This window comes from Apiospora hydei (genome assembly GCF_038363865.1).
Source record: "Apiospora hydei strain CBS 114990 chromosome Unknown utg000009l_segment0_segment0, whole genome shotgun sequence".
Classification (NCBI taxonomy): domain Eukaryota; kingdom Fungi; phylum Ascomycota; class Sordariomycetes; order Amphisphaeriales; family Apiosporaceae; genus Apiospora; species Apiospora hydei.
Genome location: NW_027117368.1, coordinates 1,300,516 through 1,321,671, shown reverse-complemented (window position 1 = coordinate 1,321,671; position 21,156 = coordinate 1,300,516). Strand labels below are relative to the sequence as shown.

At 54.0% G+C, this 21,156-nt stretch overlaps 3 protein-coding genes across 3 annotated transcripts; all 3 read right to left on the bottom strand.

The window, feature by feature from the left end:
• Window positions 1-8,303: 8,303 nt before the first annotated feature.
• Window positions 8,304-10,335, bottom strand: PG997_012160 (uncharacterized protein; the record flags this gene model as incomplete). Its single annotated transcript, XM_066816474.1, has 3 exons — window positions 8,304-9,233; window positions 9,366-9,954; window positions 10,034-10,335. 3 exons carry the CDS (start codon window positions 10,333-10,335, stop codon window positions 8,304-8,306), a joined length of 1,821 nt encoding a protein of 606 aa, XP_066662166.1.
• Window positions 10,336-13,142: 2,807 nt separating this feature from the next.
• Window positions 13,143-15,053, bottom strand: PG997_012159 (uncharacterized protein; the record flags this gene model as incomplete). Its single annotated transcript, XM_066816473.1, has 2 exons — window positions 13,143-13,250; window positions 13,611-15,053. 2 exons carry the CDS (start codon window positions 15,051-15,053, stop codon window positions 13,143-13,145), a joined length of 1,551 nt encoding a protein of 516 aa, XP_066662165.1.
• Window positions 15,054-17,114: 2,061 nt separating this feature from the next.
• PG997_012158 (fungal specific transcription factor domain-containing protein) lies at window positions 17,115-20,132 on the bottom strand (the record flags this gene model as incomplete). Its single annotated transcript, XM_066816472.1, has 5 exons — window positions 17,115-17,865; window positions 17,991-18,850; window positions 18,901-19,269; window positions 19,327-19,870; window positions 19,939-20,132. The coding sequence occupies 5 exons, from the start codon at window positions 20,130-20,132 to the stop codon at window positions 17,115-17,117; spliced, it is 2,718 nt and encodes a 905-aa protein (XP_066662164.1).
• Window positions 20,133-21,156: the final 1,024 nt, after the last annotated feature.

The following is a 21,156-nucleotide window of genomic DNA, read 5'->3' as shown; positions in this document are numbered from 1 at the left end:
TCAGTGAGTACCTTGATAGCTTGCTGGACCTCATGACCAATTAGCAGCTGCATAGGTCAGACTTGGCATCGGCGAGAAGATGGGAAGGGATACATAAACTCGCAGCTGGATATGCCAGGAACCTCTTTCGGTTGTTTTCCTGGCTACGGCAGCCATAGTCTTGCCCAGACGTTGGGGTGGGTACTTTCAAACAGACCCTAGAGTACTTAATATGAGGTAGGCTGGTACAATACATGGGGTGACACAGAACGAATCGTCCATGGGCACAATAGTTGCCTGCCGCGGCATCCTCCTTTTGATGTGTGCAACAACAGCACCGGCCGGCATGGTAGCCTGGCGGCCTGAAAGTGAGTCTTTGCCCGATTTTGACATATCCATCGTCGTCGGCTGACCGTTTGATTGTTTGGTCCCAAATATAGCAATACGTACTATTAGTGAACGGAGGGAGAAGCGAGATGAAATTAGCAAGTTGGCCTACTACTACCACTTCGGTCTGGGGGCTGACCCTGATAAGCATACCGAATGGAGGACCATTGCATTGTGTTGTTGTTGTGTAGGCCATGGATTATCACCGGTTGGGCAGGCACTTCCCCCGCAAAGTTGATTGGTTTCACCTTCTGGGGGTGTGTCCTTCGGATGATTATGTTAGAGAAAGCATGCTTACAAGTCACGATCTTTGATGTACCTACAGTACTCACCAAATCCCCATCGTGAGCATGATGCGGGTATTGAAGAAGAGGAGATATGAGAAACCAAAAGGCCAGGGGCTGGCTGGCTCCCAGCCAACCCGACCCACACATGCTTTCGTTACCGAAGGGAGGTTGCACAGGTAATGGAGATGACAGCTTGGCTTGGGGCTTTGCTTCACTGTTTCGCCCAACCAGCCTGACTGAACACCAGGCACCTTGGCTCTCGGGCCGATCCACCATCGTCAGCGAGACTGCTACCGTGAAGAAACCGCACGGAAAGGCTTCAGTTACAGAATGCGACGAAGTCGGGACCGAGATTATGGACAAGGTAGCATTGGCAACGGCGGCGGCGGCGGCGGCGGATGGATGGATGGAGGTGGAAAGGGGAAGTGGGGAGGGCACAGTGATGAGTTTGAAGTGCTGTAGGTTGGTTTGGAGGTGATAACCCGGTGGTGTAATTCGAGAGCTGCTATAGAACCAAGCCACCCGCAACCCCGTAACTTTCTCGAGCCAACGAGAGAGAAGGATCCCAACGACCATATTAATCGTCACGATTTCCCCCGCAACCACCCACCTTGAGGCGACGCTATCGATTCACATCGGCGCACGTCGTATACACGGGAGCTTGTGCCTTAGCGTTGCATGAGTGTACATCCGTCTATCTGTGTCTGTATCTGCATCTGCTTGGTAAAGTAGGATGGGAAAAAAGAAAAGAAAGAAGTCACAGAAATGGAACGGCCAGCCTGGATGGCTAGGGAAGGGTTCCTGCGGTGCGCCTTTCCAGGTCGGAGCGGAAGACGGCAGAGACAGCAGGGTCAGAATGTAGGGATGTTAGAGTAGATGGGCTTCCAGCCACACGGATATGACGATGTTCGGGGGTTACATACCTTCAACTCACCCCGGTTTCAAACGAGGAGAAAGATCGACAGAGCAGGTCGAGGGGGCGCTGTTGGATGATGCATGTGGTGTGTGCGCTCTATCGTCAGTTTCATCTATAGAATGCGCGAACAATGCAATGTAGACAGAGACATATGCCTGCCTGCCCGTCTGTCTGCACTTCACTTCGGCCGTTTGTTTTTCTGGAAGGGTGGCAGGGTCAGTAACTACATGCATGTATGTAGAGATATGTAGGCGTGTAGGCGTAGCCGAGTCTCATCTTAGCCGCCAGGTTTGCTAAAGCATGCATGGAAGAAGCCCACCCGCCAAGAGACAGATTGATGATGGCGGGCGGCGACTCTCACTTCTGCACTTTACACGCACATACACATACACACCGCAGTTCCGCCGACCAGGTTGAGGGTTTTGCGGCATCCCGCTCTAGAGCTTCGATCCGTGATTCTATCTAGATTACGCAGAGGGGATATAGCCTGTGATGGCCCCGAGTCTTGCAAAAGCGAATCTCGGATAAAGTGGATGAAGAGAGGGGAAAAGTCGACAATCGTACGCCTTGCTTTCTTAGATCAGATCAGGGTTGGTCGCCCACCTCCCGAAAATGGTGTCGCCAAGTATCGAGAAAGGAGACGGACAAGTGTGCATCACATCAAATGACCATCGTACACTCTCTCTTCCAAAATAGAACCGCACTTGTGCAGGGAGGTTTGCCGCGCCGAAAAGCGTTCATGAATCCCAATCGTGTCCGCACGGGTACACACTCGCTCTTAGGGGTACGGAGTACAAGCACACCATGGCACGCCCTTACTTGGCATCGTATGATACATGTATGATAAGGCCAATATCAAACGCTTTATTGGATTCCGATGTGACCGTAAGCGGTAGGCGTTGCGACGAAAGCCAACAGCTCTCTGAGTGGTTCCCGAGTCTCTGGGTCGAGCTGATGAATGGGCAGGCAGCTAATCATGAATGTGAGGGAATCCCCGGGCGCGGCGCGGCGCCTAGGAATCAAAGCAACCCTGCTACCGACAGATAGATGGATGGATGCCCTTTTCTTCCCTCCCATCCCAGCCCTCGGGTCGTTAATACAATGAGGGCGGTCAGAGAGGTACGCAGTAAGCCGCAGGTTGTATTCGGCGCTGGCTGCAGCCGGGGTTGGGGGCAGAGGGACCCGCGGATGACATCTGTTAGTGTGACGGTGCTCCCAATGGGAAGCGGTCCTCGCACACCACCTCCTTCTGGCCTGAACTACCTCGGCCGTCCATCTGCCGTATTGAGGCACGGAACGGAACTGTTCTGCTATTTCGAGCGTCAACGTCCACCGCTTCTTTTCCAATATTGACGCAAGGACTTACCGGGTGATGCAGACATGAATTATAGCAGGACTGCCATGTTTTTTACTGTGTCCCGGAACCAGATACGTCAATCAACGGCGCACTGGTTCCAAACAAGATAACAAAAATAAGGAAGAAGTCGGGTACACGAAGCGTATAGCAGCGACTTGACTGGTTCACATCAGCCAATCATGCCTAGAATGGGCGCTATACAGAGAATCGAAAGTGTCGCAACTTCATCAGCCACTAAATCCACCATGTAATGTTCTCCGGGTTTATCTATCTCGTTCTTTCGGCCCTCGCTATTGTTCTGGGTTGGATTGGGAATAACCCGCCTAGATGTGGCGCTCACACAGGCTCATCTCTCATGGCTCGTAGCCGCCCTGAATGCACTGCCATGCCCCAAGACGACGCCTCCATCTTCACATGTATGATGAGAAGAATGCGTGCGAAAGATGCAGGTAAGCCACCAATGCAACCACATGCCAGAAAATGAAGCCAGGCCTGACAGGTCGAATTGTGTGTTCTAAGATCGATCCCCCAATCAGCCAAGGTTTCCGTCAGGTAGCATTGGTGGTGGTGGTATATCAACGTTGCTGGCCTCCCAGGTCCCAAGCCCCCCATGCCATGTCGGTCGATCGGGTGTCGTTCGGTCGGCTGAGAGCAGTTCTGATCGGGACGAGGGCAACTAATCTGAAGCCTGGGCCGATCTTGCATATCACCTTCCCAGCACGGCTAGGTAAAGACAAAAGGCCTTACATCCTTCCGTCCATCCGTGGTTTTGAAACGGATCTATCCCTCACTTGAAAAGGGGCGGGCCGGACTCCCTTTCCCAAGAACCGACGACGCTGATCTGACGCCGATCGCCTCTAACGTACGTATCACCCCCTGGAACAGCTTCAATTGCCTAGGCAGCATGCGCACACGAGTTTCTATTCTTGGTGGTTCTTCAAGGGATGAAAAGTGAGAGAGAGAGAGAGAGAGGCAAAGCGGCTACAGGGCTGGAGCAAGGGATAACGGAACACGTGTGTTGCGGGTGTGCCCCGTTCTTCGTCTGCTGTGCCCGGCATCACCGCGCGGGACCGTGGGTTGGTTGCTACTGTCTCGGACTAAGTACTCCATCGTTGCTAGAATTCGAGAGTGTGAATGGACTTACTTTTATAAAATCAACGAGTCTTTTTAGAACCTCTTTATTTGTAGCCAGACTGACACGAGGAATGCATATTCTCGACGAGGACGAGGACGACAACGACGGACCGATGCCACCCCTCACACCTTTCGGCCACAGCTAGTGCCGGCTGGGCTGGGCTGGCCTGGAAGGCTTCCTAGCCCTTGCCTGCGCCTCCCCCTCATGGGGGCCAAATTGCGCTGAGCAAAGCCATCGTTGCCATGGGGAGTGGATAGGTACTTGGCTTCCTTCCTTCCTTGTCCTACGCCGCTCGGGCCTGTCACTGTTTCAGTTGCATTACACAAGAAGTGCGTTGGGGGTACTGTAGGCGGGCGGGATTATCCAAAAGGCAGGCCCCCCTTCCTACACTTCTCACAAGCGGCCTTCGGAGGGCAATTGAGTTTTGGCACTGGTTAAGCCGTAGAAACGGAAGCGGTATCATGCTTCGAAGAATAGTCCTTCAGGCAATTTTCCTCGCACCGGAAGAGACCCATACCCCCCTGTAGCAAGGTGATTCGCCCCGAGTTCCGTTCCGTTCCCTCATACAAATTAGCCGCCCTTGCCAAGCCCCCGCGCTGTGCCTCTTGACCAGCAAGCAAAAGAGGTGTGGTGGTGTGGACCAAACCCGCCGCAGTGGTCCATGAGATTTACGGTGCATACGTTAAGTAGCGCAGGTGGTGGATAGCGCAGGAGCGGTGCGGAAAGGAGAGCTTGAGAGATGCTGTACACACTATTACTCTTACTCCTTCTTTCCTTCCTTCCATCGGGCATCCATATGCGTGCTGTCCATCTGTCTATCTATCATGAATAAGAGATTGCTACCATGCTGTATCATGTGAACGCATCATCAGATCGAAAAGCGGCCTCCTCTCGCGTCATAATCAACACATGACCACGATGTGCCGCGGGGGCCATGCATGATGCTACCTTCCTCACCAAGCCACCCCGGCTTCTGAGGGAATATATATATATATATATATAGACTATCGGAAGACCACACAGTATACAATGGGATAGATAGCCCATCAATAGATGTTAAGGCGAGCCGGACCCGAGTAATGCCAAGCCGCTAGGCTCGTCCCGAGTACTCGGGACGCCAATGAAGGCCCCCTGTTGCCAATTCTGCGCTGCCAGCCAGAGGATCAGGCACTCTAATACTTTGGGATCCTTGCGCCGGCCAATGGATTGGACCAAGGGAACACCCAGTGAAGTGACTTTGATAGCCCACCACCCACCCACACACTCTGACCAGGCCCCCTTGTTCCGTGGGCGCTGCTACACTGAGACAGACACTGAATTTCTCTCGGCCCAAGATCCGGGGAAAGCTTGGGGTTGGGGGGCCAGGCTAGTAAAAGTGCCCAATTCATGTCCTGCCGGCAGCTGAAAAGCAAGTTGATTGGGGGTCCAAGAAAACAAAGGGAAGGAAGAGTTACAGAGCCACCCACCCCACGAAAAGAGAAAAAAAAGTAAAGCCACTGAGTTGCTGCAGATTGGTTAAACTTCCCCCGCCGAACAAGTACAGAAGAACACTACCAAGCGACGAAGAGACACCAAATCATGTTGTCCGCAGAGATCTACGTAGATACATACATACAATAGCAACCTAGCCCGAAAGAGAAACTGTCCGTGATGCCACCAAATCAGTACCTAACATATCATCAGACCTCGGACACCGCTACATGTATGCTTATGCTTCATGAATGACCACCCGCTTCCAGTCGATCTGTTTCCCGGCCCGAGACGTCTTATCTTGTGTTGGTTCCGACGACCCCCGATTGTCCTCCGGGTTTCCCTCTCTGGAATGAAAGCCATGCTGCCCTCGTTGGTATGCCCCATGCCCCCGTGGCCATGCTCATAAATGTGACTGTGACCGTGACTGTGACCCCTCCCAAACGCGACACATTCTAACCCATGTCTTGATTCTTCTTTTTTCGCAACTGACGTTTCTCTTCATGATCGTTCGTGTAAAAGCGAAAACAACAGAGTAAAATCGCAAACAGAAAACATGAAGCTCATTTTACAGGAAACAGCGCAATTGCCAAGAAAGGAAACAGAGAAAGAAAAAAGCAAAGAGCATAAGAGAAATTCAAGCGAGTGGCCTCCCATTGTGATTGGGTATCTCTAGTGGCATATTGCTATTACAGCGACGGGACAGGCGCAGCGGCAGCAGCAACGGCAAAAGCAATAGAGCGTTGCACCCCGAACTCTGTCCCGTCGCTTTTCTTGTGTCTAAATGGGTACATACTCAAGGATCATAACATAGGTAGCAACGAAAGAAGGAAGGAAAGAAAAAGAGGAGAAAGAGAAGAACGCGCATTCGGAAGGAAGACTGATTGGGCGATCGACAAAACCCGAGAGCAAGTTATCGGCGGCGATGATGTCGTGGGCTTTCGCATATCGGCAGATGAGGCAGAGCAAGGCGGGATGGCGGGCGCTGGAGGGGTGTACAGAGAGATCAGAAGGGAGGACGAGTATCATTGCCCCCATCCTGTAACCAGCATTCGGAGAATACAAAAACGGCAATCGGCTCGTCGTCGTCGCGTCACTTTTCTTTTCCTCCACAGCGGCCGGGTCTCCTGCATCTGGTCATGCATGGTGGGTGGCATGGTGCCATTTCAAACACTCGGTCGCCCTGCCCGTCCCAATTCGCTGGGGCGGCCGTTTGCAGGTCAAGTCTTGTCAATCGATTCGGAAAGTGGTATCACCCGAGATTCGACAAGAGTTGACAAGTGATAGCAGGGAGCGAGCGAGTCTGATTTGTGCATAAGCAGGAGGGGCAGAGGGGGACGCTACTAACGGTGTTGCAGCGGGGGTGGACCGGGATACTCCCCCGTCCAGCTGCCAGGCGTTTGGCGTTCGTCAGCTTGGCTTGTGAATCGTGACAGTCGACGCTTCCTCAGGTAGGACAGGGCTACCTTAATCGGTGGGAATTGAGATAGGCTTCAGCGTCCATCTGGGTTCACTCTGCATTCCCTCCGCCTGTCCAGCCGTCTTTCCACCCTCCAACTCCCAACACCGAATTCCCTCTTCTTCCCATCCGGGGTCGCGGAAGTGGAAGAGTGGCGCCGTCGTGCCAATGGCAGCGGAGCGGAGAGCCGGGCGTTTTTTGTTGGAGACAGAGGGACTGGAGGGACTGGAGGGAGGGAAGGCAGGCGAGGGAGAGGTCTCGGGAGGTCAATTCCCAGGGTCGGTAGGTAGGTAGGTACTCCAAAAAAGAAAGTACTCTTGCAGCGGCACGTTGTTGGTTGGCTGAAGTGGGAGGGCAGCAAGGGTAGGCAGGCATGGAAGTGGATAGATCGACCGGGGCCAAGCCTTTTTCCAAGCTAACGCCCCCTTGTCCTGGTCGACGTTATTCTGACCCTCCTGCGGAACTGCCTGCCTTCGTCTCTGGCTCTGGCTCTATCGTCTGTCTATCTTCTCCCTGCGCGTTCGGTACCGGAATCTCCCAGGGAGGGAAAGATCATGCCATTGCTGCTTTCTTCTGCGCGTCCCGTGCCGGATGGATGCTATGTAGCCAGGCCATGATGCATGGACTAATGCGCATGCAAGAGCAGAGCCGGTTCGCTTTATCAAGGACCGAAAAGAGGAAAGGAGGGCCCTGCCTGGATTACCGAATTGAAGATTGAGAAAAATGGAAAGTGTGACCCTCCCGCTAATAAAACGACCATCCAAGATGCTTGGTGACGACGCTTTCTAGTAAAAGACTATGCCCATGCCATTTGATGCCATTCCCGTTTTGTGATCGCCGCCAGATCCCCGAAACCCAGTATGTAGCCAGTACCCCAAAAATGCCATGCAAGTACCCAACGCCAGTTGCTTGGGCTTGTGAAAGGAGCTTTTGATGGATTGGTGTGAAGGAAAAGGAAAGAGAGAAGAGAGAAGAGGGAGAAAATAAATGTGCTAGGTTATTACTGCAGCCGCCCCCACACCCACGCCTGTCATCCCTGGCAGCTGCCGTACAACCAACCAGACGAGCTCATCTGGCATGCCCCAGCACCAGCGGCAGAAGGGAAACAGGTATGAGCAGACAGGGGGTGTGGGCGTGAGAGTGAGTGGTGGTGGTCACTTGGTTTCCTTTGCTCTTGTCACACCACCCCCCTGTCTGGCTGCCTGCCCCCCGATCGCTCGCCGCCTGCTACCACGACCACGACCACCGCTATGTACCCGACGACCATCACCCAAATGAACACCCCACCCACCCAGGACCCTGGTTGGCCTTTTTTAGGACTGGGCGCTCTCGGCCCATCCATTGCTGCTGGTTCTGTAGGGCAGGGTCGTGGGGCGCACCGGGTTCTCTGGCGTACCCTCCCCCAGCTCGTTGGTGAAGACGCTGCCGTACACGCCGTGGATGGCGGCTGACGAGGGGGACGACGTCACCACCGGCGGCTCGTAGACGCTCGTCGCGTGCTCCACCTTGAAGTGTGCTTCGGGTCGGGCATGGTACGGGTGAGGAGGTGGTGGCTGATGCTGATGCTGGTGGGGATGATGCGAGTATGCGTCGTGGGCATGGTGCGAAGGGTACGGCTGCTGCTGCTGCGGCGCGGCCTGGCTCGCCAGGTAGGGTTGGGGATGGTAGTAGCCCGACCCACTCCCGATGCTCGCCATGGATGAGGCCAGCGGGTGGTGGCCCGCGTACTGTAGGAGGCTGCTGCCCTCGGAAGATTCCGACTCGTCGTGATGTGGTATCGACCTCGTATAGTCCGCGTCGGGAAGGTGATGGCGGCCCCCGTGCATGTAGTCGTGAGGGTGCATCCGCGGCTGGTAGTAGGCAATGCTGTTGTGATGATGGCGCTGCGAGTGGTGGTAAGAGCTGTTGCCGCCGCCGCCGTGGTACTGGTGATGCTGGGGCATGATGCCCATGCTCTGCCGCCTCAGGAGGGCGCGGTTGTTCGCCGCCTTGGTCTTGCTGGCCGTCAGCCCGCCCTTGCGCCCCGACGCTGCGCGGGCCGAGACGCTGCCCTGCTGCTGGTGCGAGCGCGACGAGGGCCCCCGCCGCCCCGTGTTCGATTTGCTGTGGCGATAGCGTGTCGTACTCTGCACCCCGTCCCTCGCCGCCCACTCCGTCAGCACCCACTCGTTAGACCTCTTGGGCTCCCCGGACTCTGTAGTCGGGCCCCCACATGGATGTCTTTTCTCTCGCTTTTCGAATGCCTGCAGGTTTTTCAAGATGATATACAATTAGTTTACCTGTAGGGCGTGAAACGTGTTACGGATAAATGGGTGAACTGAAAACCAGGTATTTATATGCAACCATTAATTGCCCAGATAGATTACCGTACGTACCTTGTTCATGCTCAGGTTATGCCGGATGCTGTTCTGCCAACCCTTGGTCTCAGACCGGCCCCTTTCAGTGTTGTCGCGGAACCATTGGTATAGCTCCTGTAGCGTCATGGAATGGTTTTCCCTGCTCAAGAATGCCCTCTCTATCAGCTTCGCGTATGGCTCATCACCTCTCGCCAGATCTTCCTCTGCAGGCATCCCGTGGTGGTCTGGCTGATGGGGGTGAGGCATCTCGCCCCCATTGTCACCTTCGTCGTACGGGTAGGAGGTGCTGTATCCATGTTTGGACAGCGGCGAATCCGCCGACATGACCGAGTCCGTGTGGTCTGGTGTCATACCCGGTGCTTCCTGGCCCATGATCGTGTCCGGGTCATTCTTGATGCCCTCAGGTAGTGCCGAGTCGGAGACCGAGTAGGAACACGTTTCCATCGGCTGCGTGGAGAAGGAGTCCTCGCCCGTGGCAATGGCGGGCTGCGGATGTCCTCCGTAGGGCGGGAAGTCCTGGCTCTTGGAGATGTGGTAGTAGCCCGGCGGATAGTTGAGCTGCTGTAGGTCCGGCGATGACCAGCTTCTCGGGCTTGTGTCGGATGACCTAACGGAGAGGGCAGGGACATGGGCTGCACCACAGGAGCCGGGCGAGCCTTGGTAGGTATACTCTTCGTGGTCCACACCGGCGGTATTGGGGGGGCGTGGCCAACATGCTAGGGGTAGAGGACGACGCCGAGTGGATCTGCGGGTACGTTTGAATAGCCGCGGCAGTGTTGAGGGCAGGTAGAATATGGGACGGGTGCTGTTGCTGTTGGACGGTTTCAGCAACGTCCAGTGTCGGGGAGGGAGCGTAGAAGCTGTCTAGATTGGGGAGGTCCCCGTCCGGTGATTGCGTTGTGCAAAGCCGCTTTAGGTTGCCAGTGGAGTCCGAAGTGGGAGATGAGGTGTAGTTGACGGGCATGCCGTCGCAAAGGCCAGAGTTCATCATGGAGTAGACTGCGACCATGGGACACTGCCGTATGAGTTGCTGCCCGGTCCAGGCCTTTTCCGTTTTCGCTCTCTGAGGGAGAGGCGGGAAGGATGCGAAACAAGATGCTGATGCAACAAGCGAGATCACGGGCCGCCGAACCAGAATCGGGAGGAGGCCAAGTAAACGTAAGTAGAACAAGCCGAACGAGAACAACGACAGGAGCAACAGCAGCGACAGACAGCTAGGGATATTGCCGATAAAATGGTGATGATGCGTATTAGTCGGTGTTTGGGTTATTCTTATGTACGAGAGAGCAGTCGACGTCAAGTGACTTGAAGACAATGCAGCCACCTGAGACCACACAGCGAGTAGTCGGGATACTCGAGTGATTATGAAGAAGAGTCAAGACAAGAAAAGCCAACACACACAAAAAGGATATGGCCAAGTAACAGGAAGAAGGTAGGGCGGATTAATGCTTCCTACCAGACGGCGACTTGCTTGGCCTTAAGGGATGTTGTTTAACGTCTCGAGGTCAGAAGTTAAGATTATAGGGCCAGGTGTGAGTCGCTGGTTCAAGACCGTGCTCTCTCTCTTCTCTGCTCTATTCCTTTGAATGAGATTAAGAATATGTATGGAACCTGGGGGTTCAACGACAAGGGTGCTGGGGTAGTCCTCAAAGGGCAAAGGTACTTCGAGTAGAGGGCAGGGCCACTCATCACAATATGCGGCGAGAGATCAGATCCCTAATAGGTATGGGGTTAGAGCGAGCAAGGGAAGACAGTACAGTACCCTGGCCCGACAAGGGGGGCCTGGGAAGGTGGTGGGCAGGGATCGGCTGCTAGACAGATGCACCCAGATGCACCAGGAGAAGATCAAGGCGGATTGGGTAGCATGTGCCAAGACTTCCTCTCATAGGCCGGGGCGGTGGAAGTGGGAGAGAAGAACGAGAAGAACCCCAGTGAACAGACTGACGAGGTACCCGGCTCACCCAACCGCTGCCAACAGACGAGTTGGTTGGAAAGAAAGCTTGGACAACCCTGTTTGGATTCTGCGAGTGCGTTGCGTGCTTGTGGTATGGTATGATACGGTGCGTGCAAGGCTTCCAGCTGTGTGAGTGTAGAGTAAAGTAACCAAGTACGGGTACACTGATGAGGTAGGGTCCATCAGCCTGCCCTGCTGCGTGCGCCGGCGGAGCTTTTTCAGTCAGTAAACGGATATACTTGGCTATACGTACCCCGTACCCAGCCAGCAGGTACATGGCAGAGTACAAGATAGCATACAGGGTGCATCCACTGTGTGCGATGCATGTTTTCCTCTCCGGCCATGTTGCAAACGACATCGCGCAGTCTGTAGGGTCATACGAAATGTTGGGATATTTTAGACTAGCATCCCATTGCACGCGCACACACACACACACATACACACGTCGACCAGAACAAGCATACAGACAGATACACATACACACACTTGCGCACACACTCTTACTCCTCCAGGCTACTTCGGGATATTGTTTCCCAGTACAAGTACAGGGGGTGTATTTCCATACAGCTACACCACAAGTGGTTGACCTCTGGGTAACAGACGGTCTGTAACCTGAGAGTGAAGCTGCCCCACTGCGCCGCAGATGTGACCTGAGTTTGGAGTAGAGATTGGAGGTGTGAGTGTGTACGTAGGCAATGTGTCTATGGGTATGTGTGTGTGTGTGTGCTGTCAAGAAGCGGTCGTCGACGCTTCCTAGTGAGCAGCAGCCGCTATTGTACCTCCCGTGTCCACAAGAGCATTGTATATGGGGAAAACGGCCTCTGAGATGACAGGAGTATGTGGGTGAGAGTGAGCGTGTAGGAGATATGTGAGCTGCCTAGATTCGCTCCTTGCCCCTTCAGTCCTTTCATGCAGGTCATCGTGGGCCGCGATTCCGTTCCTTGATGCTACAAGCACTGCAGCGGGAATCCAGGGCACTATGCCGCTCCACTCCCGGTTGCTTGCATGCCAATAGAGCTCTGACATGACTTCGCCAAATGGAACCAATCAGGGAAACTAGCTGATAGCCCTACATCTGAGTTCTGATACAGCAGCTTCAACGTTATTGAGGGGGAACCCGTTCATTGTACCGTGCATTCAACCATCGAGAGTGACCAGATCCGAACGTCAGATCACCTCCAAGATTAGACGGGACCATTGCGATGCAAGGAGCGCTTTCATGACCACATGCGGGAAGAGGGACAATGGCTTCGAGTACTGTCGCCAGAGAATAATCATCGTATTGTGCTTTCTGAAACACGGCGGAGTCCTTCTGGATTCCTTCCTTGCATAAACGTTGTTTTGCGCAAATACACCTACGTAGCCACTCATAAGGCTCAACAGCATCGGCATCGGCATGGCCGCTCGACGAACCGTGATTAGTGGTCCTATACTCAGGCTGTCTGCCAGATTGCCCAAGGCGCTAGAGTGTTGCTGATACAGCAGGAAGGGCGGTATGGCAATTCGTATTGAAGGTGAGTAGAAGCCGGGTCACTCATAGGCAGCCGTCCCCCCAGCAAAGCGTGGCACAAGATCAAGGCAGAGCAGAAAAGCAGGCGCCTTACAGGAAACCGGATGGGATAGGCCTCTGGGGTTTAAAGCTGCTGTGCTGTACCGTGTACGTTACTATGTGACCGCTAACGGTGTTCCGATCACTGGAGATGCAATCCGCTGTTGTAGATGTTGGGTCACCAAAGTGAAATGCGACATGACGATATGCTTGCCCGCTAGCCACGCAAACAGCCGTTTGTTGCAAACAAATTCGTCGAATGGATAGCCGTATGGACAGTGCAGAGACAGCACTACTTTCGGTAGTAGATCTGAACGAGGTACATCAGTATATGGCTGATCGAGACTAGGCGGGGCATTGGGGCGTACCTTTTGAACTGAAAATGAAGCTGGAGGATACCCTGCACGTGTGGTAGATTAGTAAAGGCATGGACTAGGATTGCAACCAGGCACGCAAGAGAGGATGAACATGAGGGGCGTTGTTGGCTCGTGGGTGTGTGAGGTGCGGACGACACAACAAGGAACGATAGGACCCGCGCGTCAAGCGGTTGTACATAGAGAACGCCATATGATGCCACATATGGTGGTGACTGGTGATTAGAGAAGACGCACGACAAGGGAGGTGCTCGTATCGATACTAGTGAGCAGTAGGTGCATAAAGCAACGGGCCAGTCCCAACGAGATTCTCGAGCCAGTTCGGGGTCTGTCCTAACCACGTGAAACACGCCGCAAGGGGAGGGGATATATTTAGACATGCATACCTTGTCAAAGCTACTCCTGAAGCCACGCTCTCTTTTGGCGCTGTAGTCCCATTCACGGTCGACGATTCTGAACGCGATGTCCTCATACGGCGGGCCGGCGATGAAGCGAATCAAGCAGGTGTCCTCCTCTCCCGCAGGAGCAAAGGACTCGCCCCGCCGCCTGCCGTGTTCCCGGATGATTTTAAAGGTGGGTGCCTTGGTCTTATCGATGAGATCCGGGTAGAAGATGTTGAACTTGTAACCCTGCACGACCTTGGGTGGGGGGTTATCATGATCGTAGTGTGTTTGGTTGTACTTGTTCCATTCATAACCCATCTGCACGCGGTTGAAGTAGCGCGGCTTTCGTGGACGGTACTTGTCGGCCCACTGTGGTTGATCCGTACCGGGCACAGTCTCCTCGGCCGTGAATATCTCTTCATTCTCGCTGACACCCCTAGCAACCTCGCGCTCGTAGAGAGCCCTGGTTGCCTGGGAGAAGTCTTCGTCGCCACTTGCGGAGAACCTGGCTGTTCCCGGCACACTGGTGGAAGCTGCTGTTGTTGTTGGCTGGATGGCGCTACCCACCGGCGCTGGAATGCCTTTTGCAGGTTGACTGGAAGATGAGATAACCGTGGCAGGCCCATCCTGAGCGCTTGCTATGGTGGAGGAAAGGCCAGAGGAGGCGAGAGCATCTGCCTTGGCTGGGTTCTGCTCACGTAATTGCTTGACCCTGCTCTCCTTGATTGCTTCATATACCTTTGTCAGGCGGGCCTTGGCCTTGTAGATCAGGAGGTTTCTCAGCAGCTGTTCCCAGTAGTCGGTGTCGATTGCCTCGTCCGATTGCAGCTTGGCTTTGATCTGTCCCTCGAGCTTCTCCAGCTGCTCCAAGGTCTTGGGGCCCAGGATCCTGTCGACATCGGTACTGACAGAGCTGACCGCGCGTTCTTCGGCACCCATGGGCTTGATCTTGCGCTTTCTGTCGGCGCAGATGGTCTGCAAGGCCGTCCAGTAGTCCCGGTTCCGTGTGTTTGTCTCGAGCGAGCGATACGAAGTTATTTCCCCTTCCAGCTCGTCGAGCTGGGCCTCGTTCAGGCCCTCCATGACCGCAAGCGGAGCAGGCACGCTCATTTCCACATCGCCATCATGGTCGTCAAAGACGTCGCGTTCCTGGTCGATCCATCGCAGATTGAAGGCAAGGAGATCAATGGGTTTCGCACGACCCTCGCGCACGCGGATGTCGGCCTTCTTCTTGGACTGCCTTAGGACGAACTTGTCCTCGTCATTCATCCACTTCCTTGACGCTTCATCCTGGGTCATGTAGGCCGCGTTCGGTTTGCTCGCGGGTCGTGTGGGTTGTTTCGTAATTCGAGTGTTGGGGTCTCGTCTGGGAGAAGTGATGTCGCCTCGGGCAGGCGACTTGCGGCTACCACCACCATTTATCATGGCTCGCCGGGCTGGATCCATCGCGCGGAGGGAATGAGGATGAAAGGGATATGTGGACGAGGTTAGGAACACTGTCGCAGGCTACACAACTGGAAGAAATAGAATTACTGGCATAGCCTGGCAATTGATGGCATTTATTTTTTGTTTTTGGAACCAGTCGCCAGCTAGGCAGCGAAGCCTCGCGCGCTAAATGTGCTAGCTACTAGCAAGGCTGGCCCATCGGGGAAGAAGCGGGGCCCTTCAAGCAGCCCACAGCGGACCTTCAGCTCTAACCCCACTGTCGTTGCGCCTACACCAAGGCATCTCGGCAGTGGGCAGGGCGGATATCTCCCGTCAATTTCGTCAACTTCGCCTACTCAAGACTTTACTACAAATTACGCAAACTCTGACATATCCCTCTCTTCATACAATATTCTTTGACTTTTTTATGTTCGTCCTTATTTATTGAGACCAATCTTGAAGGTTTGCTGCATTCCCGGCGTCTAGATGGCTACGATCGAATCGAGAGTTCAGGCACAGGCGTCTCAGACCAAGCTGCCGTTCACGATTTGGGAAATCGTCGCCGAGTCTAGTTTTTTACTCTTCGGTCCGCAGTCTCAGTTTATCCCACGGTGTTCTCGGGGAGTTTCAGGAAAATGCCACCTACTTGGAAGGGGGGTTGATGCGGTGCGACCTCTCAAGGCGAACCTCAACCTTCTTCCCATTGTTCTCTGGCCTCATGTGACCAGCATGACATGCAACGGCAGCGGGGCTCATCCCGGATAGTACATATCGTTGCATTCCAGACGATGAGACTTACCGTTCAAAAGTGCCCAAAGTCGGGTCTTGGGGCCCGTTGGTGCGGCCTGTTTATCTGCCTGAGGATATGGTGGAATATGACAGATGACCAAACACTGATCCATCTTGGGAATTTAGGCCCGATGAAACAATATACGATTCCAACAGACGTTGTCTTCCGTTTTTGGAAGTCTCTTCCATCTCGCCTTCCATGGGGGAGGAGCGAATCTCAGTGCGCATCGTCCAATGTTCCATCAAGCCTGTCATGGTGTTATCCCGGCGGACGAAGGGCCGTCGTTGGTCGTTGTAGCCAATGACCGTAGTCATGTGCTTTCTTGAACGGCGGGACACATTCCTCGATCGCCAAGCGAACCAGTTATATCTGTTCGTTTCTGATATAACATCACAGCTATGTGGGTATACACCCGAGTTCACTATACTTCAATGTACTTCTGCCATATCCCAGCACTGTTATCAGGCCAGGTTAATGTAACGTGTTCGAGCGACCCTTCCAAGGACCCGCCAAGAAATATCTCTTTCCACCCAGCACGAGCAAGTTGGTTCATGAGGTTTAGGCACTTGCCGGCATCCGATCCCCATCCATGATGGGGCCATTCTCATACACGCTCCGGCTCTCTCGGAGGTGAGTGACTAACATTTAGCAAAATGAAGGTAATCCAAAGCACGACCTTGGACTTTATCATGATTTTGCGCGAAAAGGGGTATTAACCCTAAATCATTATACGTGACATCTCTCAGTACAGCAAGGGAGGACAGCACGAGAAGACAATAGTAGATAACATCCAATATAAAATATACTCGTGATCATTAATAGCAATCTCCACAATGCTCACCAAATACATCAAGACAGTTCCTGAGACACCAACAAACACTGTACGGACAAGATTGCAAAGGCAGCGCGTTAGTAGCAAATGGGGAATCATGTCAAATCCAACCCGGCCAGAAAAGGGGGCTTTCGTTCACACCAAGACGCACAACGCTGAGCCCATATCCACGAATGATGATGATGTGCGCCAACCCCTTCTAATCCGATAGCACCTAAACCACAAGTCGTCCCTCACCACCTTCTATATAACTATATGCATATAATATCTCTCATTCACCACCATGTGTCCCGACCCACGCCCGTCTATATCCCACCAGTAAACCCACCGTGGAAGTTTGGAACACCCGCGGCTGCGGCAGCATCCATCTCGAACCCGCGGATGCTCTGCTGCCAATCCTGCCAGTTGAAGTCCTCGTCCATGTTCACGTCGATATCATCCGGAAGCGCCACGGGTGTCGTCAGGTTCGCCGGCGGTCCGCTCGCACCCGGACCCCAATTCCAGCCATTGTCTGGCCACAGCCACGGCGGGGGTTGTTATCTAGCTGAGGTGTAGTCTTTGCGCTGTCAGACTGAGTTGCCGTTGTTGATTGCCGTTGTTGTGGCAATGGTTGCTGCGATGATGGAACGGGCGCATTGAAGGGATTCCCAGAGAACACGCCGCTTCCAGAGTTGAGCCCAGAACTGCCATTGCTGGCATAGCCGGACATGGTGCGCGGTGGCTGTGTCATCGGCGACTGTACTTCATTAGACAGTCCGTTCGACCCGCCCATATGACCAGCAACATCATAAGCAGCACCCCATAGGCTCTCCGAATTAAAGACAACCTGTGACATGGCTGCATCGAGATAAGAGAACTGCGTCGGGGTGAAATCCGTTTCGGGCTGCTTTTGATATGCCGATGATGGAGGTGTAACCGTTTTGACTGAATTAGGAGGGGTAGTCGCAGGTACGACGTCCATACACGACCTATGGGAAGTCTTATCTGGTTTTGGCCTACCCACAAGGGTACGCCAGCGATCGAGGGCTATCGAAGTACGCACAGATTTGGGTAAATGCTGAAATGTAATCATTGGTGCTGTCATGTTGTCTTCCGCCATATCCAGCTTCTCGGCTGCCGCAGGATCGTTGCGCAAACGTTCGATTTCTGACTCGCGATGCTTCTGTGCCTTCACGAACAGCTTGCGAATGGGAAACATGACGGCGTTGTTCCTTGTAGCTTGGCCAGTTCTGCTGGCTCAAGCTGGAAAGTAGAGGCGAGCGCCATCCAAGCCTTCTCCATAGGAGGTGACCATTCTCGTCGGCCCAACTCCAGTAAGAGGTAGGCTACAGCATACCAGTTGGTGTATGTCTGGAAAAGCCACCTATACTGCTTGCACTTTTCCTCGTTGTTGAGCAGTCGACTATACTCAACAACTTCGACAGAGGAGTTGAAAATGCGATCTCGGGCGTGTTGCGATACTTCTAGTCCTACACCAGGAAAGAGGACGGATTGATAGACGGTCAAGCTCATCTTGGCCATGATCAGTCGGGCTATCGCGGCCGCCACCCAGTGGAGCAACTCGCCCTTCGCATCATCACACGGCTTCAGGTACTTGGCCTCGACGCGGTTGTACATCTCCAAAAGCATTTCCTCGCGTTCCTCGAAGGTTATTGAAGTGTCCTTTGGACAAGGCGCCAGTGCATTGACCGACGAGTGCAATTTCCGCGCGAGACTGCAGATTTCGTACCGAATAAGGCAGAATGTGACATCCGTAGCACCTTGCCTCTCCGTTGGGAACTCTTTCATGTCGGGGCCGAAGTCGTTATCGTTGACGTTCAAGGGAAATTCGGTATCCCACGTCCGCTCGGCAATCACCAACTCGGTACCCTGATCCTCGGCTGATCTGAGATCCACCACAACCAGAGTCCACCACAGGCGGCGTCGCATCTCGATTTCGTAGGGGGTTAAATCTGCAAACTGGGTGCCATCTCTATGCATACCCAGAGATTGGGCTATCCGGATTACTAGGCCCGTGAGCGTCCATGAAAATCGGGTGCTATCGTTTCTGCGGACAACTACGAGATAGAGGGTGATAGCCTGTACCACCATAGCGTCCGATGTATTGACGAAGTTGGCCTTGGCAAGGGCTTGTTCAGTACCGAACCGGTATTGGTCGAGCAAACGTGCCTTGTCTGTGTTGAAATTCAGTTGCACCTAGATCGTTAGCAACTTGGCTTCAACCAGAAATCGAACCTTGTGCTCACTTCGTTTTCTTCCATTGAGGTGATGGAAGCATAATATATTGCGAACATCAGAGCCTCCAGCCCAGGCGTCAGGTTACTCATATCGGCCCTCACTTGTCGAACAACGTTGTTCATTGTCGGTACGTGGAGGATCTTGACGATCGGGTCGACATTTTCGGTATATATCTGCCAGATGAAGGGAATCTGTGACGGTAATGGATGGAGTTTCCTCAGATCGACATCAGACGACCTGTACCCGAATATGAAGGCATGGTGATCTGCCTGCTGGTCTTTGGTGGAAGTCGATGTGGCCGGCGTGCTACCGTCGTCGTCTGATTCATCGGACTCCTCGTCTGTAAACTTCTCCGTCTCCGCCCGAAGCGCCGAAAGCTGGTCCACAAGGGTCAGTAACATTGAGCCAGTATTGCCCGTCAACGGCTGTCTTACCTCGTCACTCATCCTTGACCAGAACGCATTACTGACGTATCGCCTTTTCCCATCATCGTTGAGTACTAGCCGTCCAAAATCTCGATGGACGTGGCTGCTGCCAGGGCTCTGCATTGGGCTGTTCAACGCAGCCTGGCGGGCCGTAATTCCTGCAGTGGCTATGCTCCTCCCTGAATCGGCTGGTCTCGTAGTGCGACCGGATAGAGCGGTTGAGGGCGATGTCTCGGTACTTTCCAGCCTCCTTTCGTCTCCAACGGGATGTGACGAATCTTCGGGGGAATTGCCGGAACTCGTGGGTTGTCGCGTGTCGACCTCGATCTGGCCACTCAGCTCTTCCACAATGCCTTCCAGCTTCCGCAGTCGCTTCATCAGCTCAACTTCTCGCTCGCTCGTCTGTTTCGGTGGGGCGTTCGGGTCTTTCGGACGAGGCCGTCTCGGTGCTCGGCCTGGAGCCGGGAAGATGCAGGAAATGTGCGCTTTGCGGCAATTGCCACACGGCATGTGCTTGTCGCAGCGAACCTTGCGTCGGCGGCAGGTAACACAGCTGTAAGATATCAAGAGTTGCATTAGTCAAATGACGACTGTGATGCGCAGGGAGCTGGCGGTGCTTACGATCGTGGGTTCATGGCAGACGAGGGTTCGACGCTGGGGTCGATGATGGTGGCTCCAGCGGGTGCGCCGCCACCCATTCCACTCATAGTATGCATGGGGGCGACGGGCATGCTGTCACGGATCGCGGAATCTACAGATGACCCTGGCGTACTCCCAGTATGAGTCTGAGGGGCGGAGGCGAAATCCATGGTCATGATGTTATCCATAACATGCGCCGGCGCAGTGGTCACGGAAAGAGTGGATTGCGTTCTTTAGCCTTCGCGGCGGGTGTTGTTGCTTGTTGTTGCTCGTTCCCGCTGTGGAGGGCGGATAGCGCGCGGATATCGTGCGCTGAGTCGAGAGATAGGATGAAGAAATCAGAAAATATTTAGAGTGCTCGGGAAAAGTGACGGAGGAGCAGTAGGTCGGTACATGCATGCACAGCACGGGTTGCTTGGCATCGAGGAATCAATTGGCTGGGCTCGTTGTCGACTATGCCCGATTCTGCCGCGGGCCTGCTGCTTTTCGGGGCAACTTTTGCGTTGATTACTGGTGCAGCACAGCGAAAACCGATGTCGGATCGGCCGAGCTCATCGGTCGGCGGCGATGGTTATTCGCGGTCTCATGGGACGAAAATTGCCGTGCAAATATGGCGTTACCGGTAGGTTGTCGGTGGATGAAAACATACAGAGTTGACAAAGGGTTGTCAGCCTGGCCATCAGGTGTCAGGCCAGCATAGTCAACCGACAAGAATTCATCTCCATGGAGCCATTCCCCATCGATTAGATGGAGAACAGGACAGGAAAATGGTGCTGGCCGGTGGGGTTCGCGCGGATGGAGATTCCATGGAGTTGCTTCCGTAAGCAGGATTTCATCTTCAGCCCTGAAAGAGGGGGAGCCCAGCGAGATGGTGTGAAGGGACGACTGCTCGGATCGCACGCTACCATTGGCGCCAACGTCGTTAGTGGCGCTCTGCTTACTTGGGCGATGACATCTATACGGGAATATGACGACGGATTAATGCCTCGACAGCAGTGCAAGGGCAGGACGATGGTGGCAGAGGGCAGAGGGTAATATTAGAAGAGCCAGCCCTCAATAGGGGGCAAGCGGTATTACGTACTCCTCGCCCGAAGACAAAGTCCGCGCGCACGTGAGACCATCATCATATCATGGCCTGGCCTGGCCTGGCCTACTGTAGGCTACCCGGACTTTGGCATTAAATCCGAGCGTCCTAGTGTG